We start from the raw sequence: 27,897 nt of genomic DNA, 5'->3' as shown, positions 1-27,897 counted from the left end.
CCGGCCGCCCGCCGTCGCGGCGACCCCGGAACTCTGGGCGTGCGGTCCGCGCGGGCGCCAGGTCCGGGCCGAAGACCGCCGCCAGCCCGATGGCCGCGCTCCCCGTGGCCTGTGGCGCCACCCTGGCCTCCTCTCGCCAACTGGGGCGAGTTTGAGAAGGGCCCGACGGCCGGGCGCTCGCTCCTTTCCCTCGAAGCCGATCTCGCCCCAGGGCCCCGGGCCGTGCGGGCCAGCTGCAGCTCGGGAGCGCTCGCTCAGGCGCAGCCCCCGGGCAGGAGGGTTGGCCCCAGACTCGCCCGGCCAGCCCAGCCGCCCCAACCGCCTCTCGGCCCCGGGGCCGTCCTGAGCGGCCCGGAGAGGCGTCGAGCACAGCCCCAGTACGCACCGCGTCGCCGGCCGCGGAAGGGCGCCATCGGCGCGCATTGGCCCGGGAGGCCCCCGCAGCCTAGGACCGGCGGCCCAGAGCCCGGCCAGGCCGTGGGGACCGCAGAGCGCGCCCCTTGGAAGAGGTCCCGCAGCGACGCCCCGGCCCGCCCCGCTCCTCCTCCTGCCTGGCCAAGCTGCCTCCCATTTGGGAAGTTTTGTGGGGTTTCTTTCTCCTCCAACTTTGGCGGAGACCCCTGCTCAAGCGCCACAACCGGGGCAGCCTCCTCGCCCTCAGGCCGCGTGCCATGGTGCCAGGCACCCAAGGCTGAAGACAGCAAGCCCAAGCCTTGCCTGAAGCAGGCGGTGCAGGAGGCCATGGCCATTGCCACGTCGGTGAGTCCACCGGGGAGAGGAGGCTCCCGGGTACGGGCCTCCCCAGCCTTCCCCGCGCTCCTGTCGCTTTTATTTCTTTCTCATTGCCTCTTGTTCGTGATCCCTTTCTTCTCCAAGAGGTTGTGTCCTCATCTCACTTTTGCCTCCTTTCTACACCTTTCCCCATCTCCTGCTCCTTCTGGTTTTGAGCTCGCCCCTCCCCATTCTTTCTTCCTAGAGGCTGCGGCTGGATGAAGGGGAGGGGGCAAGTGTGGCCCCAGGCCTATCTGCTCTTTTCTGGGCGGGAACAGATGGCTGCTGGTGACTGGCTGGGGCCTCTGGAGATTGAAAGAACCAAGTGGCCCAAGGAAAATAGGAGGCCAGAGAACCTAAGGAGGCCCATCACTTGAAGGGAATGGAGGAAAGGGGCAAATAGAGCAAAGGAGGGTGATCAGGCAGGGAGAAAGAATATAGAAGGGGAGGTGATGTCACCCCACCTCGAGCCACTTTCCAGGGACTGGGGACAAAGGGAGGAGACAGCTGGCACAACGGGAGTGTGGGCAGAGGCCTCCCAGAGAGCACAGCGATCTGTCCACTGCCACCCCTAGTAAGCCCGCCATTCTCTCACAAGTCAGCTGGGCCTCTAGAGGGGAACGGAGGGGGGGTGGCCACACCCTCATCTGTCATTCCATCTGCAGCTCTGCCTGAATTCCTGCAACTGTGAGGCCTAGAGTTTTGGCCCCACTGGACAGAATTCACACCTACCACTGGGAGGAGCTCTCAGCAGTCCCACCTCAGCTCCCCAGTCCTGTACTGTCTGTAGTCTGACTACCGGCAACTCTTCCACCTTTTCTTAGCCCAGCCTGGGATAAAATTCCTGGTTGGCTTTCTGCCCTGACCCCAGGACTCTGGGAAGGAGAATTGTCAAGGTGGACAAAAAGTCTTGGAGAGGCACCCTATCCCCTTGGAGGAATATTTGGTGTTTGCGCTTTCTCAGATCACACTGGTTGTAGCTCCTTGGTGTGCATGGTGGCTAGAAACCCTGAGCCCAGTGGGCAGAGGGGAAGTTCTCTGGTGGTAGAGTGCTTCTACGGCTAACCCGACAGCACTGCTGGCTTGGGACTCTGCCAGTCACCTTTGGAGTCCTGGGGGGCGGGCGGGGGGTGTGTGTGAAATTCTAATATAGGTAATTCTCATTTTATACTACACCTGGCCCTATGCTAAGCTTTGTCACGGTTGTTTGTTGCATTATCTCATAAACCTTCTTGAGAGCCTTGGGAGGACCCAAACAGACATTTGGACATATATATAAATTTCTACGAAGAAATAAGTTGAAGCTCATGGAATTTCAAACAGTTTGTCCAAATACACCCAGTGAAAAAGGAACAGAATGAGGACTCAACCCAAGGTCTATTTTAGTGTAGTACTTTGATTTAAATCCCTTAATTAGATCCAAGACACTAATATACTAGGGGGAAAAAATGCAAAGCCAACCAGGAAGTCCTGTTACTTAGTTACCATATTTTCTTTCTGTGAGATAATATCCTTCAGAAGCCACAATATAATCAGAAAATAGTTCAATGAGTTTGGAATGTAGCAAGGAACCTATTTCTTATTAAAACCTGCCTTCCAGGGGCTGGTGAGATGGCTCAGTGGAATAAGTGCTTCTCTGGTGAGCCAGCCTGGCTAAAATCTTTAGCTTGGGATACTTTACTGAATTAGTGCATATTGTTAATTTGCTCGGTGTCTGGAAACATCATTTTGATGAACTTGGCATCTCTGACTTGTTACCTGAGCATATGGCCCTTGATGTCAGAAAGTTTATGTGCTTCCTTGAGGTAGTGGGGACAAGATGGTGATTTTTACCCCCATCGATCTACCATACCCTAGAGCACATAAACATTCCCCCTCCATACACTAGAGCAGTGGTGGTGAACCTTTTAGAGCTTTCAATGATAACAAAGAGCCCGATGCAGCATGCAGACCACAGATTCACCACCACTGCGCTAACATACTTTTCTCCAGGAACCTCAGCCTCTCCTGGCAGAACATTATTTGCTCAGGCAAAGAACAAAACAATTGCTTCAGTTTCAGTTTTCTTATGTCTAGGTGCTCAGGACAAAGCTTTTTGCCTTGGAATCCAGCCGCTTAATCTAACCTTTTGCTTATGATGGGGTAGTAACTAGGAAATAGAGGGAAGGAAAGGAGATTCAATGAAATGTCTTGTACATTGTGAGAAATTAATTCAACAAATGTGTATGAGGATCATTTTGGGTGAGACCCTCTTGCAGGGGCTAGAAATGCAGCATTCCCTGTTTAAAGTGCAAGAGGAGAAACTGATGATAAAGGTATTATGAAAGGACCAATGGGTAGAGATACAGGGAGAATGGGGTGGGAAAAAGGAATGAGGAAAAGCCCCTTCTCAGGAGGAGGCATTTAAGCGGAAGGATAAAGGGGTCTAATATATAAAATTGTGAGTAGGGAAAATAGTGCTAAGGTCCTGAAGTCAGAAGGCGCTCCTTCCAAGAATGGAAAGGAGAGCACAGGAGATGCAGCTAGAGGCAGGGCAGGGCCAGAAGGAGCAGCCAAGTCAGGAGTGAGATTTTCAGCTTAAGGAAATGGGCGGCTTGGCAGGACCTGCAGCGTGTGAAGATCCTTATGCTCACCTCCCCTTCACCCTCCAGGCCCAGCTGGCCCGGGCACTGTATGACAACACCGCAGAGTCACCCCAAGAGCTGTCCTTCCGCCGAGGGGATGTTCTACGGGTCCTGCAGAAGGAGGGCGCTGGCGGACTAGATGGCTGGTGCCTCTGCTCCCTGCATGGCCAGCAAGGCATTGTGCCCGCCAACAGAGTGAAGCTCCTCCCTGCTGGCCCAGCACCCAAACCCAACCTTGCCCTGGCACTTCCCACCGAGCCCAGCTTACCACACCCAGCCCTGGAGCCTGACAATAGGGAGCAAGAGGTGAGCGCTGGAGTCTCCCAACCCTAAGCCAGGAGAGCATGTGTCCTTCAGTGGGGACCTGCAGCAAGACAGGCAGGGGATCCTCAGGGCTGTGGCTTTCCATTCAGTTGGCAGAAACTATCTCCCACCTCTTCTTCAACCTTGTGTCCCTGTCAGCAGGGGATGGAAGATCTCAGAGCTTCTCCAAGTCTGATGTCATCTGGTTCACTGCCCTCACCCCACTCCTGATCTACCCACCCGTTTTAACTCTAGGTGTATGTGGTGCCACCCCCAGCTCGGCCCTGTCCTGCCACAGGACCTCTGTCTGGATCCTGCCCGCCATCCTTTGATCCCATCTACAAGGTCCCCAGAGGCAGTGGAACCCCACCTGGAGATACCCTGGAGGTGAGGGCTACAGGCCTGTGTGGTTGCTGTGTAAGGGATGGTGCACTTCTAGGCCAAAGGGTAACTTCCTGATCTCTCTCTAGGTCTATGATGTGCCCTCCACTGCCCTCCGGACTCCCTCCAGTGACCCCTATGACTCTCCAGCCTCATTTTCCCGATCTCTGGCTTGGTTTGCCCCTCAGCCTCCTGGAGAGGATGATGCTACCTATGATGTGCCTCTGGCCCCAAAGCTACCCTCAGAGCTGGAGCCAGATCTGGAATGGGAAGGGGGTCGGGAACCAGAGCCACCCCTCTATGCTGCCCCCTCCAACCTAAAACGGGCATCAGCACTCCTCAACTTGTATGAAGCACCTGAGGAACTTACAAATGGAGAGGGCAGAGACACTGATGAGGGCATCTACGATGTACCCCTGCTGGTGCCCGAGGCACCCCCTTCTCCAGAGCCCCCAGGAGCCTCAGCCTCCAGTGATCTGGACACCCTGGCTGGGCTTCTGCCCAGAAGCCCCCCACCTCCCCACAGGCCCCGGCTGCCCTCTGCTGAAAGCCTGTCCCGTCGCCCTCTGCCTGCCCTGCCTGTTCCTGAGCCTCCCAGCCCCTCTCCGGCTCCCTCTCCTGCTCCAGGCCGCAAGGGTAGTATCCAGGACCGGCCTCTACCCCCACCTCCACCCCGCCTTCCTGGCTATGGAGGCCTCAAGGTGGAGGATAATCCGGAGAGCAGAGAGGTGGAGGACGATCCAGCAGGACTCCACAATGAGTATGAAGGCATCCCAGTGGCGGAGGAATACGACTATGTCCACCTGAAGGTGAGCTTCTCCCCTGGCAGCCCCATCGGAAGCCTGCCAGAAATGCACCAGGAGAATGGAGGTGAAGATCTCAGAGCCTTTTTTTCCCTCCACCCTGCAGCCCGGGACCCTCAGCCACACCACTTGTGCTAATAATGCCACACTCTCCCCTAAACCAATCCCGGGCCCCCCAGAGCTATCTTACACCTGGAGTTAAGGGACTGCAACTTCTGGTGACACCCTCAGGAAGGGGGGCTGGAGAGAGACAGAAAGACCATGAGGCTCCCCACCCTGACCCTTGCACTGAGATCTGAACCCCTCTGCAGGGCATGGATAAAGCTCAGGAATCTAGGACCCTGGATAAAGCCTCTCCAGAGGATCCTGAACCGCTGGAGAGGGGCTTGCCAGAGCAGCAGGTAAGCCTGGTGCAGGGGGTGAACAAAAGGGGCTGGGTAAGGAGTCTTCTTAGCCAGACCTTGAAAAAAGCAGGTTAGGGTAAGAGTTTACACAAAACACAGAGAGGAATGAGACTCTTAACAAGAGGGTACTGGAACTTGGAAAAGGATATTAGGAATTTAGAAAGGAGAAAAGAATGTGTTGGCACAGAATCAGAAAGCCGACAGGGGAGCAGAGAGTTTCTGGACTGGGGGTCACAGCTGGGCCAAGTGACTTCTAAACCTCCTTTCAACTGAATAGCTCCTTCCAATTATGAATTCCTGGGTTCCTAAGAGACCCAGCTGCTAATCCCAGATCCACTACTAAGACGCCACTAGTTTCAAAGCAATCATTTAACTCTCTAGGCCTCAGGAAAGTGAGGTAGTTTCCTAACCAAGCACATAATGATCATAGCACACCAAGCATTTACCACCTGCCAGACCCTGTGGCAGGCACTGCATGCACCAACATCCAGCACAACCACCGCAATTGCTGCCAGGGTTCTCATCGAGTGCAGTGTACTGTGCCGAGTCCCTTTCCTGTGTTATATAGGTGTCCACTACCACTTTCTGAGGCCATACTAGAATTGCATTGTCCTGGCCAGGTGTGGTGGCGCACTCTTGTAATCCCAACCTTTGGGAGGCTGAGCAGGAGGATCACCTTGAGTTTGAGGCCAGCCTAGGCTACATAGTGAATTCAAGGGACATTCTAAACTACTAGTGAGATCCTGTCTCCAATACAAAGCAAAACAAAATCCTGCCTTTTGTGGTAGAGTTGCCACCTGTGACTACAGAGCCCTCGAGATGTAGCTGGACTAGGGGTCATCAGATACAATCTGAATTGAAATGTGCTCTAAATAGAAAAGGCACATGAGATTTTGCAGGCTGAATATGAAAAAATTGTTATATGTAGAAAGTACTAACTTTTATATTTGTTATGTTAGTTAAATAAAATATGTATTAGTTTCTTTTTACTTAATGTGGCTACTAAAAAGTTTAAAATTTCACGAGTGGTTTGCTTGTTTCGGTTTATTTATTTATTTATTTTTGTCACTGTGCTAGAGATGCAATCTGGGGCCTCCGTTGTGCTAATAAGCATATGCTCTACCACTGCCTGTAGACTAGGCCCAGGTTCCATGTTTTTTGAGATAAGGAACCAAAGAAATTTACATTTCTCTGAAGTCAAGTTTGATGCTATTTGAATGTAACTCTGACCACTTTTCCCACCATTCAAATATCTGAACTTTTCGGTGGGCCCTCGGGAATAAAGGAAAGGAGACAGGAGGGAGGAAGAGGGACTGACGAGCATGTTCCCACTACCTCCTCTTGTTCCACAGGAAGCCCTTGCCCCAGGGGAGCCACTGGTTCTGTCCACCGGAGACCAACAGCTCTTACACTTCTACGCAGGCCAGTGCCAGAGCCACTACTCAGCATTGCAGGCAGCGGTGGCGACCCTCACGTCCAGCACCCAGGCCAACCAGCCCCCACGCCTCTTCGTGCCCCATGGCAAGCGGGTAGTGGTGACTGCTCACCACCTGGTGTTTGTTGGGGACACCCTGGCCCGGCTGGCGTCCTCTGCTCCTCTGCGAGCACAGGTTGGAGCTGTAGGCTCAGCTCTGGGCCAGGCCTTGCAGGCCACTGTGCTGGCTGTCAAGGAGGCAGCGCTGGGTTATCCGTCTGGTCCTGCAGTCCAGGAGATGGCACGATGTGTGGCCGAACTATCAGGGCAGGCCCTGCAGTTCACCACCCTGCTCACGAGTCTGGCTCCCTGAGCATGCATTGGCACAAACTTCCCTTCCTTCCCTGCCTGCCAGAGCCACTCTCCAAGCTTGGATGATTGAGCGCTCTGTTTTAGGAAGGGAAGGCGTCTACCCTTTTCTACTCTTTCTGGTCATCTCAGCCTCTGACAGGCATGTCCTCCCCCTTCCTACTGCTTTTTGTACGAGCCATTTTATATAAATTATTTATATTTAATGTTATTCCCTGCTTTGTTGGGGCAGAAAAGAGCTGGATTTTCTTCTCCAGCCTCTCATAGAGGTCACTGTGGTGCCTTCCACCTCTGCAAGTTTGATGCTCAGAGAATTGGGTGGCAGAAACTTAGGGCCATACAGAACCTCTTATCCTTCTCCTTGGCTGCAGAACTAAGCACCACACTGGTGATCGTTGGGGGGACAGAGACCTAAGGATTACCCAGAATGGAGGTCTGGGGATGCCAGAAGGTTCCTCCTCTCTGAAGATTGGAGAGCTGGGCCTTGAGCATGGGCATCCACCTCAATAAAGCCTGAGTTCTCATGCTCTGACTTGATTCTTGGGCTTCTGCTGGAAGGGAGCCATCAGGCAGAATTACAGTGACTGTGTTCCGTGTACCTACATCCAGGTAGGCTGGACATCAACAAGTCAGTTGTTTTAAAAAATAATAAACTCACCAGATTGAGTAGTTGCTGTTGGTGGAAATCTACAAGGCAATGTGAAGAGACTCACTGGGCAGGGAAGATGTTAGCCAGGAAGATTGATCATCCTCCTGGACAAGAGGAAGCTGAGGTGGCGGTAGGTGCAATGGATTAAAGTCCATAGTCCTCAGGACCTTGATGTGTGAAAGTGAGGGTCCATAGCCTATGTGAGGGATCACTCAGCCATTTACCACAAGGAAAGTAGTCAGCCGCAAACCCAGATTAGGTTCTGCCTTCCCAAGAATCACCTGGTCAGGGACACCTCAAAATCCAGCCACAATCTTAGCATCTTGGGCTTCTTTCTCACTGCACTCTCAAGGCGGAAGTTCTCAAGATTTGGGGGCAAGAACAATCTCCCCTATGTATTGAAGACCATCTTCCGTTTTTCAGACAGAATTTTGAAAGATAAGCTGAGTTGAGTGTCAGCATGCATCTTTTATCCCAGCTACAGGAGGCAGGAGGATCATAACTCCAAGTTTAGCCTGAGCAATTTAGAGACAACCTGTCAGGAAAAAAACAGAAGGGACTAGTGGTATAGGTCGGCAGTAGAGCTCCTCTGAGTGGTTGGTAAGATCCAGTAGGAGTGGGGAAGAAGGAGCTTGGAATTGGAGTCAGGTTTCAGTTCAAATCTCAGATAGCTCATGCATGTGTCTGAGTAAATCACATTAGTCTCTGAGCCCTGTCTTAGTGTTAATGTGATAATGATCTTACAAAGTTGTGAGGTTCTAACAAGAACATGGATTGAATGGTCTAGGACCAGATAAAATTTTAAAAACTTACTCCAAAACAGGATACAGGCAAATGAATTCCCAAGGAGCACTGGCTATGATCAGAGTCATTCTAGAAGAAGCTACTAAAAGGAGTTGGAGGAGGGAAGGTGCTAGGAAGTTGATGCACCGAAAACAGATTTCTTGTATCTGGGAATTTTCTCAACTGAAGAGACAAGATATTGAAGGTGAAATTCAGTGGTGAAAAGGGGAAATGACTCCCTAGCTGACACTTGACAGGACATTCCTTTCTAGCCCTTACCTGGGATTCAAAATAAAGTGTCCATCAAGCACCAATTCTCTTAGAATTAGAGAAAGGTGTCTCCAACTAATGAACATATGCTTGATGATATAAAAGCTAACTTGTGGCTGAAGGGTCTGGGAGAAACCAGGATTATGCATTTTTAGCAGCCTCGAAAGTGATGGGGATGCTGTTCATCCACCAACCACACGGAGTAGCAGTTGATGGGGATGCTGTTCATCCACCAGCCACATGGAGTAGCAGTCGTAGGCCTAGGGAAGGATTCTCTGAAGGATGAACACAATTTGACTAAAAGGCCTTCTGGGCATAGAAACCCTCTTGTGCAAACATCCTGTGGTGTGGGAAATAGTGAAAGAAACCCACGTGGCTGGATGGTAGAGAACCTGGGATCAAAAGTGAAATGCAACTTCAGAGAGAATGTGAGCAGGCATCCAGAGCCATGTGTGAATCATTAGAATACCTACTGGTGAAGGCAGTAAGCAGGAAAGGGACACAATCAGACTTGCATTCTGAAAAGATGGCTCCATCTGCGCTACAAGTAGCAGATGGGGAAGGAGTAGCAACAACGTGAATGCAGACAGAACAGCCACAGATTAGGAGACCACACTTAGCCTGTGCAAGTGATAAAAGAGAAGCAGATTCTCAGCACTCTATGCATGAAATAAAATGGACAGGTGGTTGTAAAGGAGTTGACAGAAGCAATTCCAAGAGTTGTCACAGGGTACTTCGTCATAGCTTCTTCCTTCCCTGCAGAAGGAAACCCTAGGAGAGATAACCAGCTTATAGGAGGGAAGAGCATGAGTTTAGTCTTAGTCACATTGAATTTGAAGTCCCTTCCAGACATCCAAAGTAAGAGATTCAGCAAAGGTTGCTTCGTGGATCTGGGCTCAGAAAACAGGCAGGAGCCAAAATACAAAGCTGGGACTCGGATGTGCAGCGTGTATGCTGGTCGTGGCAGGTGAGACACCGAGGTGGAGAGAAGCACAAAATGAAGGGAGGGCCTCAGACCGAGTCCTGAGCACTGCAGGCCCTGATGGCAGGAAAGAGGAAAATGTGCCTGCTGTGGAAAAGCAGGAGGAAGCAAGCAGGGCAGTGCGGGACTCAGCAGCTAAGGAAGAAAGCGGTGAAAGGAAGGGACAGCCAACAGCGCCAAACGCAATTGACAAAATGATGGCTGTTCAGCCAGAATAGGGGTGTGGAAGCCCAGAGACCGGAGCTCCCTGTAGCGGCCTGCAGTAGAGTGCAGTGCCGAGCCTCCCTACGCTAAGCACACTATGGTTGCCTGCCTGCCCGCCCGAAAGTAAACTCCAAGGTGGTCTGGTTGGCACAAAAGCCCAGCTCAAGGCTTGGAACATAGTAGGCACTTAATAAATGTCAGAGATGAATGGGTGATGGGGAAGAACTGGCAGCGAAGGAGGAACCTCTGAAGGCAGCTTCAGCTACCTACTATCCTTCAGCATTTTTTCCTCTTTTACCGCAATGGCTCGCAGACCCACGGAGAAGACGACACAGCCCCCAGCCCCTCCCTCTCCTGGGCCCTGACCCCCCCTTCTTCTCTCTGACGAAGAGTCTGGATCGAAGGCGCTGCTGACGTGGGAAGGGGAGGAGAGTCTGGAGGAAGGGGAGGGGAAAGCAGCGCAGCGATCGCAGAGACCGAGAAGGCGCCCGCAGCTGCAGAGCTGCAGAGCGGGGTCTCTTCGGCCTCTCGGTGTCCGGGCACCTGGCGCGCAGCTGGGCCAGAGGACAGCGCATCCTTTCTGCGCGGGCCAGGAGGGCCCCTGCGGTCGGCAAGCTGGCTCCCCGGGTGGCCACCGGGACCCCCGAGCCCAATGGCGGGGGTGGCAGCAAAATCGACAGCACCGTAGAGATCACCACTGGCTCCAATGGAGTAAGTGCCCGCGCCCCCAGGGGGCGACGCAGTCCGCCCCACACCCTCCCCCGCCGCGCTGGCCGAGCCCTCCTGCGCGCCCCCACTGTCCCCATGGCCTCCTCCCGCGCCCGTCCGCCCCCTCCGTGGGCTCCGCGGCGCTCTTGTTTCACCCTTCTGCCCCTCCCCGCCCACAGCAGGTCGGGACCCTCGGAGACGCGGTGCCCGCCGAGCAGCTGCAGGGTGAGCGCGAGCGCGAGCGGGAGGGGGAGGGCGACGCGGGCGGCGACGCGCTGGGCAGCAGCCTGTCGCTGGCCGTGCCCCCAGGCCCCCTCAGCTTTGAGGCGCTGCTCGCCCAGGTGGGGGCGCTGGGCGGCGGCCAGCAGCTGCAGCTCGGCCTCTGTTGCCTGCCCGTGCTCTTCGTGGCTCTGGGTTTGGCCTCGGACCCCATCTTCACGCTGGCGCCTCCACTGCACTGCCACTATGGGGCCTTCCCCCCCAATGCCTCGGGCTGGGAGCAGCCCCCCAATGCTAGTGGCGTCAGCATCGCCGCCAGCGCGGCTCTAGCAGCGAGCGCGGCCAGCAGAGTCGCCACCAACACTGACCCAGCGTGCAGCGGCTTCGCCCCGCCGGACTTCACCCATTGCCTCAAGGACTGGGACTATAATGGGCTCCCCGTGCTCACCACTAACGCCATTGGCCAGGTGAGGTGGCCAGGCCAGGTGGGCATGGGGCGGTGGCGGGCTGGGGGCGACCGAGGGCGGGACCTCACTCCCGCTGCACCCTCTCCACATCCCCAGTGGGATCTGGTGTGTGACCTGGGCTGGCAGGTGATCCTGGAGCAGATCCTCTTCATCTTGGGCTTTGCCTCTGGCTACCTGTTCCTGGGTTACCCTGCAGACAGGTGAGGGCTGCTATGGGGGCAGGGCGGGTAGAGAGGAGGGGGTCTGGGGAAGCCAGCCCAAGCAGCTGGGCTGGCAGGAGGCTGAGAACCATGGCTGGACTCTGCAGTCTGCTCTGGACTTGTACTTAACGATCTACCCTAGTCTCATCTTCACTCCCCATCAAGAAATACAGTTCATACCCCTCTGGCACAAGATGCAACCTCCTCTGTGGACTATTTGACCTGTTCCCACTGATCAGTACTCCCACATTCTTGGATCACTGGCCCCATCTCGAAGCAATAGTCCCATCCCTACCCAAAAGTGCTGTCTCCGCAGATCCAAAGTCTTGTCTTCCTCGTTTGCCCTTATCACCCATCTCCCTTACCACCTTTATGGGTTACCAGACTTATCCCCACTAGCTAGTACCCCACCTAGACTGTTAACTTCATCCCTGTAGCCTCATTCTAAAAGGTCAGTGTTAATTCCTAAATCTCAACAGCCCCATTCCCACTGACCAATAGCTCAACTTTATAAACAAATGACCTGATCTGTGTCTAGTAGCCCCTCCCCGACCAGTCAATAACTATCTCCAAAGAATGGTACCATCATCTTCAATAACCCATGGTCCTGTGGCTGCCACCAAATGGCCCCAAGAGCACCCCTCATAAATTGATAGTCCCATCATCATGGATCTCCAAGGCTTTCAGATTCTCTCAAACCGGTATCTCCATTTCCATGAACCAGTGGCTTCATCTCTAAAGATCAACAACCCATGAACCACTAGCTCCCTTCAAGGATCAAAACTCTTGTCTCCTCTGTTTTTGGACACTGCTGCCACTGACCATGTGCTCCATCTCCACTGACAATTCCCATGGATTACTCATCCCGCTTGATCTGCAGTCCCATCTAAATGGATTAGTAGTCCAATTTCTATGGACCAAAGGCATCTGCACATTCACAGTGCACTTCTTAAAATCAGTACCATCTTCACTCCTGATGGTCACACCTGTGGACCAACAATCCCAAACTCACAAGTTAGCAGCCCATCCCTGGTGGCTTCATTTCCTGGTAGTGTTATTCCGATTTCTCTCATACCCAAAGAACAGTCAGTCTCTTAAAGTCAGAAGCTTTAGCTCCACTAACCTATAAGATGACCCTGATAGAAGTGGGAGGGCTTTGTCTCTGGGTTTGCAGCCTCATTTTTAGGGACTAATTATTGCCCCTTTCCAATGACCAGTCCCTTTGCTTGCTTCGGCAGCGCATACACGCGTGATCAGTCTTCATCTCCATAGATCAGCAATCTCATCATTAAAGATCAATAGCCCAACCCCCAATAGATCAGTACCTCTGTCCCCACTGACTCCTGCTGAGTGACCATCATCACCAGTAGTTTCATCAGCCCTGGTCTGTGACCCCATCATTACTAATTATTTCTATCTATGAATAGATATATTATTAACCACTTACCCATATGAACTAAAATCCTTGTCCCATAGATCAATGACACTTTCACCAGAGATCAGTTCTCCATTCTCCATAGATTAAGTATCCCATCCTTGCAGATCAATAATCCTGTCTCATGAATTGATAGACCCATTTCCATAGATCAGTAGCTTCATTTCCTGGCTAGTGGCCCATCCCATTAACAACCCCTATGTATTAAAAAGCCCTTGTCCCAACTTCATGGGACAGTGGGCTTATTCACCAAGATCAATTACTCAGTTCCCTGAAATCAATAGCTCCATCTTCATTGACCAATACTGTCCCCATTTACAAGTACCCAATGACCTCACTCCACAGATCATGGATCTAATCGCTTATACTGATGACTTGCATCTCTGACTGGTCTGAACAGGAGAAATCACTGACCATCAGCTCTGTCCCCAGGATCAGTGGTCCTAAATTGCTGGATATGGTGACACATACCTATAATCCCAGTACTCTGGGAGACTTGAGGCAGGAAGATTGCATGTTCAAGCTCAGTCTGGATCATTTATGGATTATTTGTTTCTGTATAAAAAGGGCTAGGGATACAGCTCAGTATGAAGGCCCTGGGTTCAGTCCTCAAAGCCTCATCCCAATGACCAGTATCCAGACATCAGCAACCCATGGTCTCCATCATCTTTGGCCTCAGAGCCTCATCCTCAGCTCCAGCTTTGAAGTGGGCAACTGGGCCCTGCCCAGCACCTCCTTACTCAGGCAGTCCAGGTGAACAGAAGCCTCCCCTGCTTTCCAGATTTGGCCGTCGTGGGATTGTGCTGCTTACCTTGGGACTGGTGGGTCCCTGTGGAGTGGGAGGAGCTGCTGCAGGCTCCTCCACCGGTGTCATGGCCCTCCGATTCCTCCTGGGCTTTCTGCTTGCTGGGGTTGACCTTGGTGTCTATCTGATGCGTAAGTGGCCCCCTGCCTGGGTCCCCTCCTATGTCACTAGATCTACCTTTCTGCATTCTTAGACTATCCCAGCTTTCGTATTAGGCTCCCCTGGGCCCTTTCTCCAGTCCCAGAATTCAGCTGCTCAGAGTCTGAGCTTTCTGCCCTGCCTTCGATGGGTCCACAGGTCCTGCTTCTCTCCACACCTGTCTCTCCTGTAATCTCAAAGCCTTGCCCTGGACTTACTGCAGTCAGTAAATCCACCTGATTTTTAAAAAAGAGATTTTGATTGGCTGTGTGACCTTGGACAAGAGTTGACACAAAGGTCAAATAAGAGAAGTGACATGAAAGGGCCTATAAACTGGGAATATTCTGATCCCAGAGTTCTCCTAGGTTTAAGTAGGAGAGGAGAGAGAAATAAACAGGCTACTCCTTGAGGCCTGGAGGTTGATCTATGGGCGCGATGAGTGCAGACTCTGCTCAGGGTCTGACCCAGCTCTGTCCTCCTCCATCCTCTCCTTTTTTCTCATGCCTCCTCCCTCCCTGGCCCCTCACTCATCCCTCCATCCCTGCTTTATTTCCAGGCCTGGAGCTGTGTGACCCAACCCAGAGGCTTCGGGTGGCACTGGCAGGGGAGTTGGTGGGGGTGGGAGGGCACTTCCTGTTCCTGGGCCTGGCCCTTGTCTCGAAGGACTGGCGATTTCTGCAACGAATGATCACCGCTCCCTGCATCCTCTTCCTATTTTATGGGTTAGTATTGCCCTTCATCTGTGACCCGGCCCTTCCCATCCTTAGCTCCAGCTTAGCTCTTAGCCTAGAGACCCTCCTGCCCTTCCAGTGCCCCCAGTCCGGACATGCCCTGTGCTTCCGGGGTGTGAGTTTTCCTGTGTCAAGAGAGGGGAGGCCTCAGTGTGTACATTGCCACCCTGCCTGCAGCTGGCCTGGTCTGTTTCTGGAGTCTGCACGGTGGCTCATAGTGAAGCGGCAGATCGAGGAGGCCCAATCTGTGTTGAGGATCCTGGCTGAGCGGAACCGGCCCCATGGGCAGATGCTAGGGGAGGAGGCCCAGGAGGCCCTGCACGGTGAGTCAGAGGTCCCTCCTGCATGGCAATGCCGCCCTCCCGTGCTTTTGTATTTGGTACAGGGTCTCACTACGCAGCTTGGACTCTAGTAACCCTCCTGTTTTCAGCCTCTCCTGCCAGTGCTGGGATTATAGGCATCTGCTACCACTCTGGGTCTCGGAGATCAGCTCAGCATGCCCGGGGAGAGGGCTAGGGTGGCATGTGGTGCGGGAGTCGAACCCTGGTCCCTACACTTGCATAAGCGGCAATACCCTCTCGATGGCTACAACTGTGCCACTTCCCAGGGTCTCCACATGGGAGGATCCTGGGTTCTTAGCTCTTTCTTCTAACAGAGAGCTCCCCTTTCTCTCTCAAAGATCTGGAGAACACTTGTCCACTTCCTGCAACATCCACCTTTTCCTTCGTTGCACTCCTCAACTACCGAAATATCTGGAAGAATCTGCTTATTCTGGGCTTCACCAAGTGAGCTGGGGGTCAGATCCCGGGCCAAGCGGGTAGCTGAGCTAGGCACAGGCTGGGGATGGGGTAGGGAGAAAACCTCTGAGGGGGAGGATGGGGCTGGGGCTTCAAACACTGTTCTTTGCCTCCCCACCTCTTCTCACAGTTTCATTGCTCACGCCATTGGCCACTGCTACCAGCCTATGGGAGGAGCAGGGAGCCCATCAGACTTCTACTTGTGCTCCCTGCTGGCCAGCGGTACAGCGGCCCTGGCCTGTGTCTTCTTGGGGGTCACCGTGGACCGATTCGGCCGCCGGGGCATCCTGCTTCTCGCGATGACCCTCACTGGCATTGCATCCCTGGTCCTGCTGGGCCTGTGGGATTGTGAGCATCCTTTCCTCCCCACAGTGTGGGCTCAACAAGGGAACCCCAGCAGAGATGCCTCAGACAGGCCCAGCCACTACTTCTGCCACAGTCTTCCTGAGATATGACCAGACCCTGCCCTGACTTTCCTCCTGACTGCGAAACCCTGTCTGTTCTCCCAGTCCACTGGGGAATGTCCAGAGCCCACCCAGTTAAAGCCAGGGATTCTGAGAGCGAAGGGAAGGGTACTGAGACCAGGCTATAGATGCTGCCCTACCTCCCTTCATACCATCCTTCTTGGTCCTGCAGATCTGAATGAGGCTGCCATTACCACCTTCTCTGTCCTCGGGCTCTTCTCTTCCCAAGCTGCTGCCATCCTCAGCACTCTTCTTGCTGCTGAAATCATCCCTACCACTGTCCGGTGAGCACAGGGGTACAGCCAGGGCAGGGTCAGGCCTCCAGGCCTCTCACTGAGGATGAGGCCTGAGGGATGAGGGAAGGAAGCTGCCTGAGAATGGGTGGGGAGAGGTCCGCAGCTGTAGGCTGAGTGCCTCCTCCATCTGTCCCAGGGGCCGTGGCCTGGGCCTGATCATGGCGCTGGGGTCCCTCGGGGGGCTGAGTGGCCCAGCACAGCGCCTCCATATGGGCCATGGAGCCTTCCTGCAGCACGTGGTGCTGGCGGCCTGTGCCCTCCTCTGCATCCTCAGCATTATGCTTCTGCCGGAGACCAAGCGCAAGCTCCTGCCGGAGGTGCTCCGGGATGGGGAGCTGTGCCGCCAGCCCTCCCTGCTGCGGCAGCCACCACCTAACCGCTGCGACCACGTCCCGCTGCTTGCCACCCCCAACGCTGCCCTCTGAGTGGCCTCTGAGCACTCTGGCGGGAGGCTGGCCCGTATGGAAAGGTGGCATGGACCCTGGCAAGGAGATTGGGAAAGCAGTGAGGAAGGCAGGGCTCCCGGAGGGCTTGGAGGCACCTCACGCCAGCCGTCCAGGAGAGCTCAGAGGCTGTCCCCACCCCCACCTCCCTGCTGCTTTGTGTTCGCTTCCTTGGCAAGAGTAAGGGGACGGGGAGAGAGCTCCACTGCAACCACTGGGTCTGGGCTCCATCCTGTGCCCAAAGACATCCTCCCAGGCCTCGTTCTTTCTTGCTCTATCATCCTGTTTCAATAAAGACATTTTGAATAAATGAGCACATCATAGCCTGGGCTTTCCTCCCTTCTGTTGTCCTTCTGTCCCTTGGGGAAAGCTCCTCTCAGTGGAGCACAAGCCATTAACAATCTGGCCTCCCCTTCCCCCTGCCCTGCCCCCAAGTGTTAACTTACTGGTACCTGTCATCACTTACTGATTGCTTGCTGTGCTTCCAGGACTGCTCTAGGGGCTTTGTACTATTTAATCCTTACCACAACTGCAAGGTAGGTGTTGGGATCATTAGGGTTTTTAGTTGTTACTGTTGTAAAGAGTTGACTCTAATGGCCTGGGCACTCTTATCATCTTACTTGTTCAAGAAACTGAAGCAGGATTATGAGCTCAAGGCTAGCCTGGCCAACTTTGGGAAACTATCTTCAAATAAAACATATTTGAAGGAATAGCTCAGGTAGAGAGTACTTGCCCAGCATGCGTGAGGCCCTAAGTTCCATTCCCAGTACCACAAATAATAATAAATTTAAGAGTTTATTAGGTGTGGTGGGCAGATTAATGGTGACAATTTATAGAATGGAAAGAAATGCAGACGTAGACATAGAAGCCCAGGAACCAAGACGCCGGGCAGTGCAGGAGCAGGAGCCAATAACCTTCACATCAGTTGCATTTGTGGCAGGGCTTCTGGATGAATGAATTCCGGTGGATTCACCCACTGCAGAAACTCATGGGATTCTTACCAATAACCCCATCAAAAATGGTTATTATTTTTTAGGCTTGTACAGATGGGGAGACGAAGGCTTGGAGAGAAGACTAACTTATTTAAAGTAACATGCTGGTAAGTAGAATAGCCAGATCTTGAGATGTGAATCTGCAGTCTTCTTGTATGCCAGACTGGAAATATTTCTAAACACCACAAGAGAAAGTATTATTCAACCTATAAAACTTTAGTTAATTAGGTTCTCCAGGAACTTCTGGGACATATTTATCAGGCAAGTAAGAAAAATGACTACTTCTCTTGGAGAGATTATACTTGAAATATGGATTCTTAGATTCATAACTAATAGCTATAATCAACAATTAGAGGGAAATCAAAAAGACACAAAGTTATGTGTGTATTTGCAGTGCTGGGGACTGACTTGCATGTGCCAGGCAAATACCCTACCACTGAACTATACTGTATGCCCCAGTGCTTTTTATTTTTTGAGTCAGGGTCATAACTCATGCTAATCAGGGTCATTGCTCATGCTAGCATCAATCTTGTGAACCTCCTGCTTCAACACCCGGAAAATCTGGGATTATGGACATGTGCCATTGTACCTGGACAGGCAGGGTACATTTTTAACCTTAAATAAGTTATATGGGGCCAGCAAGATAGCTCAGCAGACTAAAGTGCCTGCTTAGGCTAGCACAAGGACTGCAGTTCAATCCCAGGCAACACAAGCCACACCAGCCCCACCCTAGGGTAGGCTGAGGCAGCCACTGAGTCCAGGCAAGGTGGTACATGCCTGTAATCCCAGCACTGGGAAGGCTGAAAGTAGGAGAATCACTACCACTCCAAGCTGCATAGTGAGACCCTGCAACAACCAAATACATTTTTTTTAAAAAGTTATATGAAGCCAAGTGTAGTGGCACATACACGTGACACAGTACTCTGAGAGGCTAAGGCAGGAGGATTCTAAACTGGAGCCAACCTGGCAACTTAGCAAGCCCCATCTCCAAACAAGGGGAAGAGGAGCTGGGGAGGATGTCTGGTGTGGCCTTAGCTCTGGAAGCACACAATGTCCTCACGCTGCTTTGCTCAGTACAGGCCAGTAATGGTGGGCCTTTTTGAGCTTTCAGTGATACAAACAGGCCCCTGAAGCACACCTGCCATAAGGTCACCAGCACTGCTCTAGTCAAAGGCCACAAGACATGTAAATACAATGCTAGGCAGAAAATGCAGAGAAATGTAAAGAGCTCTGTGGCAGCTTTGAGAAGAAAATGTCTGCCTAGCATGGCTGCTATCATAAAATATCATAGATCAAAATACATACATACATTCATAAACCATAGAACAAGTACTTTACAAACAATAGAAATTTCTCTCTCACCATTCTGGAGGTCTGGAAGTTCAAAGTCTGAGCTGGCCTGCTACTGGCCAGTTTTGTGTATGGTAAGGACTTCCTTCCTTGGCTCACAAGGCACCTGCTAGCTACGTCTTCATGTGACAAAAGGAGGCAAGACAGGGGGCCGGGAAGATAGCTCAATAGAATAAGCACTTGCCTGGCAAGCGCAGGGTCCTGAGTTCAATCCCTGGTAGCTCAAAAAAAAAAAAAAAAAGGAGGCAAGACAACTCTTGGGAGGTCCATTAACAAATGACAGAGACTCAGGCCCTAACTCCTTCTAAAGCCCCCAGCTCCTAACACTAACAGGAGGATTATGTTTAACCGATGAATTCTGGGGGACATGAACACTGAGACAATGGAAGGTTGCGTTGCACTCAAAGTCAAGGAAAGCTCCTCAGTTGTTTGTTTGTTTGGTTTTTTTTGGGTGGGGGATCTGGCTCAGGCTGCCTTAATGGCGGATCTCATAAGGTATGTAGAGCTGGGGATCAAACCACAGTGCCCTGCATCTGACTGAGATTGAATGTGCAGGCACTTAAACAACTGAGCTAACCCACAGCCCCAAACATTTTCTAGTGGTTTTTTTGTTTGTTTGTTTTGGTAGTTCCAGGGATTGAACTCAGGACCTTGCACTTGCCAGGCAAACGCTTATTCCACTGAGCTATCTCCCTAGCTGCACTCCTTTTTTGCGGAACTGGGGATTGAACTCAGGCCCTTGCACTTGCCAGGCAAGTGCTTATTCTACTAGCTAACTCCCCGGCCTGGATATTTGGATTGAATATTTAAAATGAAGTCTTGGGGGCCTGGACGTAGCTCAGTTCTTTAAGTGGCTGCTTCCACAAAGCTGTCAGCCTCAGGTTGCTGTAGTTCGATCCCCACAACACTCCGGCCAGCCCAACCACCCCTGAGGGCATTCGGAGCAAAAAATAAAAATAAAAAATAAAAAAAAATAAAATGAAGTCTTGGCTGGGGATATAGCTCAGTGGCAAAGCACCTACCTGGCAAGCACAAGGTCCTGAGTTTGATTCTCAGCACCAAAACATAAAATAAAATGAAGTCTTGAGGAGGACAAATAAAGCAAAGCTCAGAGGCAAGACAGGATATGGTGTGTGTAGAGAACAGCAAGTGTCTGGTCGTTTTCAACCACAGTGGGCCTCCAACCCAGGTTTTCATCCGCGCTAGGCAAGTGCTCTGCCAGGGAGTTACAACCCCAGGCTAGCAAGTTTTAACTGGGAAAAGACATCTACAAAAAACCATAGCTAGTAGCATAATCAGCAAAAGACTGGAAACATCTACCCTAAGATCAGAAATAAAGGGAAATCTGGTCTAGCCACTTTGTTCAACCTTATATTAGAAGTTTTACTCATTAAAATTAAATTGTTTTTAGAAAAAAAAATTTTAGCCAGGGAAAATAAAAGGCACTCAAAATGGAAAGGAAGAAACAAAACTTATTATACTAATGATTACTTAACAGGAACCTCAGATTTAGAATCTGTATTATACTTACTGAAACATAGCAAGGAGTCAATATTAAACTTAAATAAAACAAATCTAAACTAAGAAATGCAGCAGGGGAAAAAAAACAAAACCAGAGAGTGCTTTTTAATCTATTGCCAGTGCCAGATTAGGTAAACCTAGCCTAAAAATACAACATTAGCTGGGCAGGGTACAGCAGCACACATATAAAAACACGCATTCTGGAGCCGGGCATGATGGTGCACACCTGTAATCCTAGCACTGGGTAGGCTGAGGCGGGCGGATCCCTGTGAGTCTGAGCCCAGTCTGGGTTCAAGTTCAGCCTAAAACATAGTGAGATCCAGTTTTAAGAAAAAAAAGGGGGGGTTGGGGGGGAGTGTGGGAAATAGCTCAGTGGCATAAGCACAAGATCCTGAGTTTCATTACTGGTAACCCCCGCCAAAAAAAAAAAAAAAAAAAAAAAAAAACAATACTCTGAGAGGCTGAAGCAGTAGTATTTCAAGCTCAAACCCAGCCCGGGCAATTTAATGACTGAGATCTATCTCAAAAAAAAAAAAAAGATGGGCTATAGCTCAATATGAAAGCTGTGCATTGTCTTCCATAGCACAAAAACAAAGTGCAGAGTTCTTTTGATTTACTTTGCATCACGCAAAGGCCCTCTGAATAGCTGACTCACAACTCTCATCCTAGACAATATTTTTTCTTTTTCTTTTTTTTGGTACCAGGGATCAAACTCAGGACCTTGTGTCAGGCAGGTGCTTATGCTGCTGAGCTATCTCCCAAGGCCCCAAGAAATTCTTATGCAGGTTCTTCTAAGTTCTTAAAGACCCTTCCTGCCAGCAGCACCTCAGTGAGTCTGAGCTTGCTTCAATTCTTCAGCCAACAGGAGTTTATCAGGAGTGATGAACACACAGCATCTATCAAAAACAACTGCGTTTGTCCAAAGGTAGCAACGTGCTTTGCATGCTTCTGCCCCCACCCCCTGCAATCCCAGCACTCAGGAAGCTGAGCAGGAAAAATTGTGAATTGGAGGCCAGTATGGGCTACATAGTGAGCTCTCGACCAACCTATAGTGTGAAGAGCGACCTCGTCTCAAACAAAAATAAGTAAAAAATAAAAAAAACCTCTGATAATGACAAAAGAAAGAGACCAGATGAAGTAGAAAACCTGAAAGTCCTGTTGTTACTGGTGCTCTAGGGTGATGCAGGCTCCTAGAATTTGCAGGTTCTTGTCCTGAACAAAGAATTGGTCAAGGGCCGGGGAGATAGCTCAGTAGAATAAGTGCCTGCCTCACAAGCACAAGGTCCTGAGTTCAATCCCCGGGACCACCAAAACAAAACAAAAAAAGGACAGCCCATATTCGGGGCTGGTGAGATGGCTCAGTGGTCTAAAGCACCTACTTAGAACAAGCTTAGCAAAGCACAGGGACCACGGTTCAATCCCCAGCACCACATGCCAGCCAGCCCCGCCCCCCTGGTGGGCTGAGCTGGCCACACACACACACACACACATAAATAAATAAATAAAAGAATTGGTCAAGACACGTGCAAAAGATAGCGAGGTTATTAAAGGGAAAAAAAGGTAAGAAAAACATTACCCTCTACAGAGTGCAGAGGAGACCACTGGAAGCTTATAAAGACTGTAAGGTTAATGGACACCCTCTTTTGTATTTCCCCATTCCTCAAGCTGACCTCAAATCTAAGCCTTTCTACCAAAATCCTGCTTAATTTCATGCCGAAATTGAAGATAGCATATTCTGATTGGTCCCAGGTGTAGGGTTTGGGAACTGTTTGTTATGTTTGTTATTTTCTGTGCTTGTGCTTATGTCCTGGATCTCCGGTATGTACGTATGTATGTATGTATGTATGTATGTATATATGTGCATCTCAGTTGTAGCGATCCTCCTGTTTTCAGGCCCCCCCCCCCCAGTGCTGGGGATGGAAACCTGGTCCCTGCACTTGCCTAAGTAGCACTTAGCCCACTGAGCTATCTCACTAGCCCCTGGATCACCATTATTAACACAACATCCCACTTCCCCAGGTGTGTGGCCATGCCCTAGTCTCCTGCCTCATTATAAGGATTGGAGGAGCTAGGAAGCAATAGGATAAAGAGAACGCTATGGTTGTTGTCTTGTTCAAGACAGAAAAGACAACCCTAAGGGAATTAACATCTTTTAAGCACCTACTAAAATGACATGCACTAAATATATATATATATATATATATATATATATATATATATATATATACCAGGTATATATACCAGGCTCTGTGAGACACACAATCTGTGCCCTCAAGGAGACTGCAATCTAGTGAAGAAACAGGAGTATAATTAACTGTAATACCAGGAGGCTCTAAAGAGGAAAAATTTGCCCTGATTGCATCAGTGATTAATTTTGACTAAAGAATCTAGAGAAGGCGGGGCTGGTGAGATGGTTCAGTGGTCTAAAGCACCTACTTAGAACAAACAAGCTTGGCAAAGCACAGGGACCACGGTTCGGTCCTCCAGCACCACATGCCAGCCAGCCCCGCCCCCTGGTGGGCTGAGCTGGCCACACACACACACACACACACACACACACACATAAATAAATAAAAAATTTTAAAAAAGAATCTAGAGAAGGCGTTATGCATGACTGTAGTGTCTGGCTTATGCTTTGAAGGATGGGAATGGTTTTGGTAGAAAAGTATGAATGTCGGGGCTGGAGAGATGGCTCAGTGGTCTAAAGCACCTACTTGAAACAAGCTTGGCAAAGCACAGGGACCGCGGTTCGATCCCCAGCACCACATGCCAGCCAGACCCATCCCCTGGTAGGCTGAGCTGGCCACACACACACACAATAAATAAATGTAATAAATAAATATTTTTTTTAAAAAAAAAGTATGAATGTCCATAGCAGGCTAGAGGGAACAGCATGTGTCACACAAGAAAATACAGGGCCGAGGAAATAGTTCAGGGCCAGGGAGATAGCTCAGTAGTACAAGTGCTTGCCTGGCAAACACAGGGTCCTGAGTTTAATCTCTGTTACCACAAAAAGAAAAAGAAAGAAAGAAAAGACAGACAGACAGACAGAGAAAGAAAGAAAGAAAAATACAGCAACCCAACTGGAGAAAATGCACAGTACATACCATGTGGAGCAGGATGAGGTAGAGAAACTTGATAGGGATTAAACTGGAGAACCCTTAGCTCCACACCTGAGTGTACCTTGTCAACTACTAGAGGCATCACAAGGCCTTTTGGACAAGAACAAAGGGGAAGCTGCTCAGTGAAAGTAGGAATGGAGAGGCAAAGAAATATGACAAAGTAAAATGGCTTCAACATAAAAAATAAAAAAACACAGGTCAAAAAACATTAACCCGGGGGCCAGGGAGATGGCTCAGTGGAATAAGCACTTGCCTGGCAAGCGCAAGGGCCTGAGTTCAATTCCCGGTTCCACAAAAACAAAAACAAAACATTAACCCTCCAAGACTTAAAGTGATGTTTTAGGACCAGACACTTGGTGCCCCCTGGTGGGTGGATGAGATCTCCCCAACATTAAAGGGACCAGTGCTAATGTCCCATGAGTTACAATTTGTACACTCTACCCAGCCTATGGCTCATCAGCCTCTGCAGGAGCTTCCACACTGAGATCCCCACACCAGTCGCTATCCAAGAAAGATTTCACATGCCTAATCACACAACGGGAAGTAGTATAATCAATGGTCAACACTAAGAAACTAGTGGTTAACCCAGACCTGAGAATTCAGGATACAATGCAACTGGAGAGGTAGGGGGCTAAGGCTTCTTGAATACAGGGCACAGACATTTTAACCTAAGACTTCTAGACAAAGAGCACCAAGATAATGATCAGAGGTAATGCAGAACCCAGCATTTACAAGTTAAAACAATTTTGTAGGCTTATGATGGGGACTAGTACCCAAGAATTTTAATACCAAGCTGGTAATAGAAGATGGCAAGCTCGGCATGTTGATCAAAGCTTGTAAGCTCAGTACTCTGAAGCAGGACCCCAAATTTGAACATAGCCCTGGGAACTGAGATTCTGCCTCAAAATTTTAGAATGGGCCAGGCATGAGACCATTTGCTCCTGGGCCCAGTACTGAGATTGAGTTCAGGTAACCTGAGGTGTGGTGGCGCACTCCTACAACCTGTGCCCTTGAGGATGAGCCAGGAGGGTCTCTATAAACAGAAGCATTTGGGCTACATACTAAATTCAAGGATGGGCTGAATTATACAGCAAGAACCTGTCTCAAATCACTTTAAAAATGTATTTGGAGGGCTGGGGAGTTGGCTCAGTGGAATAAGCGCTTCCCTGGCAAGCGCAAGGGCCTGAGTTCAATCCCTAGTTCTGCAAAAAAAAAAAAGTAAAAATGTATTTGGTGCAGGAACTCACGACCCAGCCAGGACTTGTAGTGGTCCTCCTTTTCAGCCTCCCCAGGGCTAGGATTACAGACATGCACCACAATGCGGGCTGGCACAGCATGTGGTGCTGGGAGTCAGACCCAGGCCCAGGCGCTTAGGTCTAAACTGGCACTTAGTCCAATGAGCAATCTCACCGGCACTGACCACGTTTTTTTTTTTTTTTTTTAATTTTTATTTGTGTGTGTATGTCCAGCTCAGCCCACTAGGGGGCGGGGCTGGCTAGCATGTGGTGCTGGGGGATTGAACTGTGGTCCCTGTGCTTTGCTAAGCTTGTTCTAAATAGGTGCTTTAGACCACTGAGCCACCTCACCAGCCCCCAACCACGTTTTTGAAAACTTTTTTCAAATGGCTAGGGATGTAGCTCAGTATGAAGGACCTGCATTAAACCCCTCATCATACAAAATTAGGTATTTTTGGCAAGATGGCCAAGTATGTACTCAGCAAGACACCAAAACAGAGCCAGCTGTGAACTCATCAACCGACTCTGTGGCTGGAGAAAACAAGCTCTGCAATAGCTTTTTTCCATTTCTTGAGTTCACCCTATGTTAGTGAAGAATTTAAGGCATGATTAATGATAGTTCATTTGGATGTATATCTTGCTATTAGATTTCACTGAAGCATAACACTCATCTTCCACAACTAGACACATAATGTTCCCGCTATTTGTAACTCCTACTCCTTCATTTACAAGTGGGAACTTCCCCTCAACACCAATACTTCCATAAAGTAAAATTAACAGCCATCTGTGAGCTAAGAATAAAAAGATAAATGATCTTTACACCCAAAAGGCCAGAACAATTTTTATTTTCAAAAACAACTTTATTCGTGACACATATTTAAAAAAAATTCCCACCCCCTGGAAATGAGCTAAAAAAATAAACAAAATCCACCTCCCACCTCCCTGTTCCCACTTCCTCCCATTCCCTCCAAATAAAAGGGGGAAAAAAAGGCAAAAAAAGAAAGAAAAAAAACAAAAACAACAAAACAAAAAACTGAAACACAAAAAAAAAACCCAAAACAAGGTAGTGCATTTCCCCAAGGGGAAGGGGAATTTACACTGGAGCCGCTGGGAGCGGAACGGAGTTCTTCCGGCTACAGAAACCTGCAAAGAAAGACACTCAAAACAGAAAAAGAAACACAAAAGGAAACAAAACAGATCACCAGGCAATCTGGAGGGGTGGGGTGGGTGGTAACCCTGGCAGGACAGGAGCAGGCAGGAGGGGCTGTGAAAGGCAGGGAGAAGATGGAGGGAAGGTAACAAGCAGAACAGTTTGGTGTCCTCCAGAGCCCTGGGTAAAAAAAAACCCTCCTACCACCCATGCCCACCTACCCTCGAGCAGCCCCCGGAGGGGTGAAGTAGGGCAGGGACACATAGGCAGCAGCTTGCACAGTTGAGAAGTGTCCGTGGTGGATCCCCAGAGTGAAAGAGCAGCCCCCTGCCCCACCCCCTGGGCCTCCCCCTACTGCCCAAAACAGGTCCCTCCTCAGCAGTTAGTTATAGGATTCTCCCCCCTTCCACAGTATATCTTTTTTTAAAAAATATTTTTTTTTTCCATCAAGGTCATCTTCTGTTTTTCTTTTTTTTTTTTTTTTTTAATTCTTTTTTTTTTCCTTCTTTCCTCTTTTTTTCCTCTCTCTCCTCCTAATACACACTTTTTTTAGTAAGGGGAATACCATGATGTCGCTCTAGCCCGGCCCCTGGAAGAAAGAAGGAGAGTCAGGTGTTAACATGATCACTAGACAGGTCAGCACAAGCCCCTCCCCTGGGCCCTTGCCCCAGTTACTGTGAATGGAAGCGGGGAAAGAAGTTTTCAAGTGTCTTAAAACCAACTCCACAATCCCAGAAATAGCAACACACCTGGCAAATGGGGGGTACCAGGGGCACTAACAGAGTACTTTGCCAAACGGTAGCAATAAAGAAGCACATCTGAGATACAAGAGCAAGAAAAAGGCCCCTCTGTTTCTCCAGTTTCCATTGTCCACAGCTCTTAAACCCTTCCTTATGAAAAGCCAAGGCTTTATGCTTAACCTATTATGTGTGAAGAAAGGAGGTAAAGGCAAAGCCACACATGGGCACCACACTAGGCCCAGTGAGAAGTTAACCTTGGAAAAAGACTGGCTCAATTAAAGAACATCTCAAAATCCTCCCACATGACTGTGGAATAAACTAGCCTGTGGTGTTCTTGATTTAACCTTTCCTTATCCCTAGGGAAAGTAGCAATCACAGTCTTGAGGTCCTGTTCTTCCCAACTTTGTGTCAACACCTACCCGGCAAGTAACTTTCAAGGAAGAGGGAAGAGGAGAAAAAAAAAAAAAAAAAGCCTGGAGGAAGCATTTCAAGAGATCAGCCCTTATCACTGATTTCTGCTCCAGAAAAGATGAGACTGGCCTCCTAATCTGGCCTGCAACTACCTTCCTCACCCTGCACAGGCTGGAGACCAAGTCCCTGGAGGTCAGGGGAAGGGGCAGGGGAAGGGGAAGGGGAGGGGACGGGGAGGGAATGGAAGGGAAAGGAAAGGAAGCTATGGCCCTGGAGAAGAAAAGACAAGCATGTGGGGGTGAGCTCACCACCATCACCATTCTCTACAGGGGTCCAGCCCAGTGCTCCCCACAAGGACAGCCCCTGCCCATGCTGCTCTCAGAAGGGAAATCAAGGCTCACAGAGGAAATGATTTGACCAGGGCCATACCACCAGAGCACCAAAGTGGGACTAGAACCCAGGTGTGTTAGTTGATACATTGTGTCAACTTGGCTGACTCAGCTCCAGCAGTTCTCAGCAGGGGGCCTAGCGCTGCAGATGGGCAGGGCCCAGGAATTGAGAAAGGCTTCCTGCCACCCCTGCCCTGCTTCCACAGAGAAGTCCCAGTCTTCCAAGGAGCTTGATCTTCGCACCCACGCCACTTTGGAAGAGCTATGATCGCCATGGAGCGCCAGTCTTGGCAGTCAGCACAGAAGGAAGAGAGAGGCTTGATGGAT

At 50.3% G+C, this 27,897-nt stretch overlaps 4 protein-coding genes across 5 annotated transcripts in view; 2 read left to right on the top strand and 2 right to left on the bottom strand.

Annotated features, from left to right (window-relative positions):
- Positions 1 to 463, bottom strand: part of Il25 (interleukin 25) — a 13,363-nt gene extending 12,900 nt beyond the window's left edge. The window contains exon 1 of the mRNA XM_023706970.1: positions 386 to 463. The gene's annotated coding sequence lies outside the window, so the exon portion shown is untranslated. The remainder of the gene's footprint in view (positions 1 to 385) is intronic.
- Positions 23 to 7,587, top strand: Efs (embryonal Fyn-associated substrate). 2 transcript variants are annotated; one of them, XM_004646663.2, is made up of 6 exons: positions 24 to 759; positions 3,423 to 3,701; positions 3,954 to 4,085; positions 4,169 to 4,888; positions 5,194 to 5,283; positions 6,639 to 7,587. In XM_004646663.2, exons 1-6 carry the CDS (start codon positions 742 to 744, stop codon positions 7,071 to 7,073), a joined length of 1,674 nt encoding a protein of 557 aa, XP_004646720.1. In that variant the 5' UTR covers positions 24 to 741; the 3' UTR covers positions 7,074 to 7,587. The 2 variants fall into 2 exon arrangements, with proteins under 2 accessions (XP_023562737.1, XP_004646720.1); XM_023706969.1 differs by lacking the exon at positions 5,194 to 5,283 and having other exon boundaries at positions 23 to 759.
- Positions 7,588 to 7,794: 207 nt separating this feature from the next.
- On the top strand, positions 7,795 to 16,983 carry Slc22a17 (solute carrier family 22 member 17). Its single transcript, XM_023706967.1, has 11 exons — positions 7,795 to 7,848; positions 10,381 to 10,668; positions 10,845 to 11,351; positions 11,448 to 11,551; positions 13,768 to 13,922; positions 14,486 to 14,651; positions 14,838 to 14,983; positions 15,340 to 15,445; positions 15,588 to 15,805; positions 16,094 to 16,205; positions 16,354 to 16,983. The coding sequence occupies exons 1-11, from the start codon at positions 7,795 to 7,797 to the stop codon at positions 16,640 to 16,642; spliced, it is 2,145 nt and encodes a 714-aa protein (XP_023562735.1). The 3' UTR covers positions 16,643 to 16,983.
- Positions 16,984 to 25,695: 8,712 nt separating this feature from the next.
- Pabpn1 (poly(A) binding protein nuclear 1) overlaps positions 25,696 to 27,897 on the bottom strand; it is a 6,654-nt gene continuing 4,452 nt past the window's right edge. Inside the window, exon 7 of the mRNA XM_004646660.1 lies at positions 25,696 to 26,619. Coding sequence (XP_004646717.1) covers positions 26,580 to 26,619 — 40 coding nt within the window. The 3' untranslated portion in view covers positions 25,696 to 26,579. The remainder of the gene's footprint in view (positions 26,620 to 27,897) is intronic.

The sequence above is a fragment of the Octodon degus genome, unplaced genomic scaffold (genome assembly GCF_000260255.1).
Source record: "Octodon degus isolate 3935 unplaced genomic scaffold, OctDeg1.0 scaffold00276, whole genome shotgun sequence".
Lineage (NCBI taxonomy): Eukaryota > Metazoa > Chordata > Mammalia > Rodentia > Octodontidae > Octodon > Octodon degus.
The sequence above is the reverse complement of the archived record's forward strand: the minus strand, read 5'-3'. Positions and strand labels throughout refer to the sequence as shown.

Coding starts and splice junctions, on each gene's coding strand:
- Slc22a17 (XM_023706967.1), top strand. CDS start 7,795: ATGTTAGCCAGGAAGATTGATCATCCTCCTGGACAAGAGGAAGCTGAG. Junction 10,669..10,844: donor TCACCACTGGCTCCAATGGA/GTAAGTGCCCGC, acceptor CCCCGCCCACAG/CAGGTCGGGACCCTCGGAGA. Junction 16,206..16,353: donor ATCATCCCTACCACTGTCCG/GTGAGCACAGGG, acceptor CATCTGTCCCAG/GGGCCGTGGCCTGGGCCTGA.
- Efs (XM_004646663.2), top strand. Junction 4,889..5,193: donor ACGACTATGTCCACCTGAAG/GTGAGCTTCTCC, acceptor ACCCCTCTGCAG/GGCATGGATAAAGCTCAGGA. Junction 5,284..6,638: donor GGGGCTTGCCAGAGCAGCAG/GTAAGCCTGGTG, acceptor CTTGTTCCACAG/GAAGCCCTTGCCCCAGGGGA.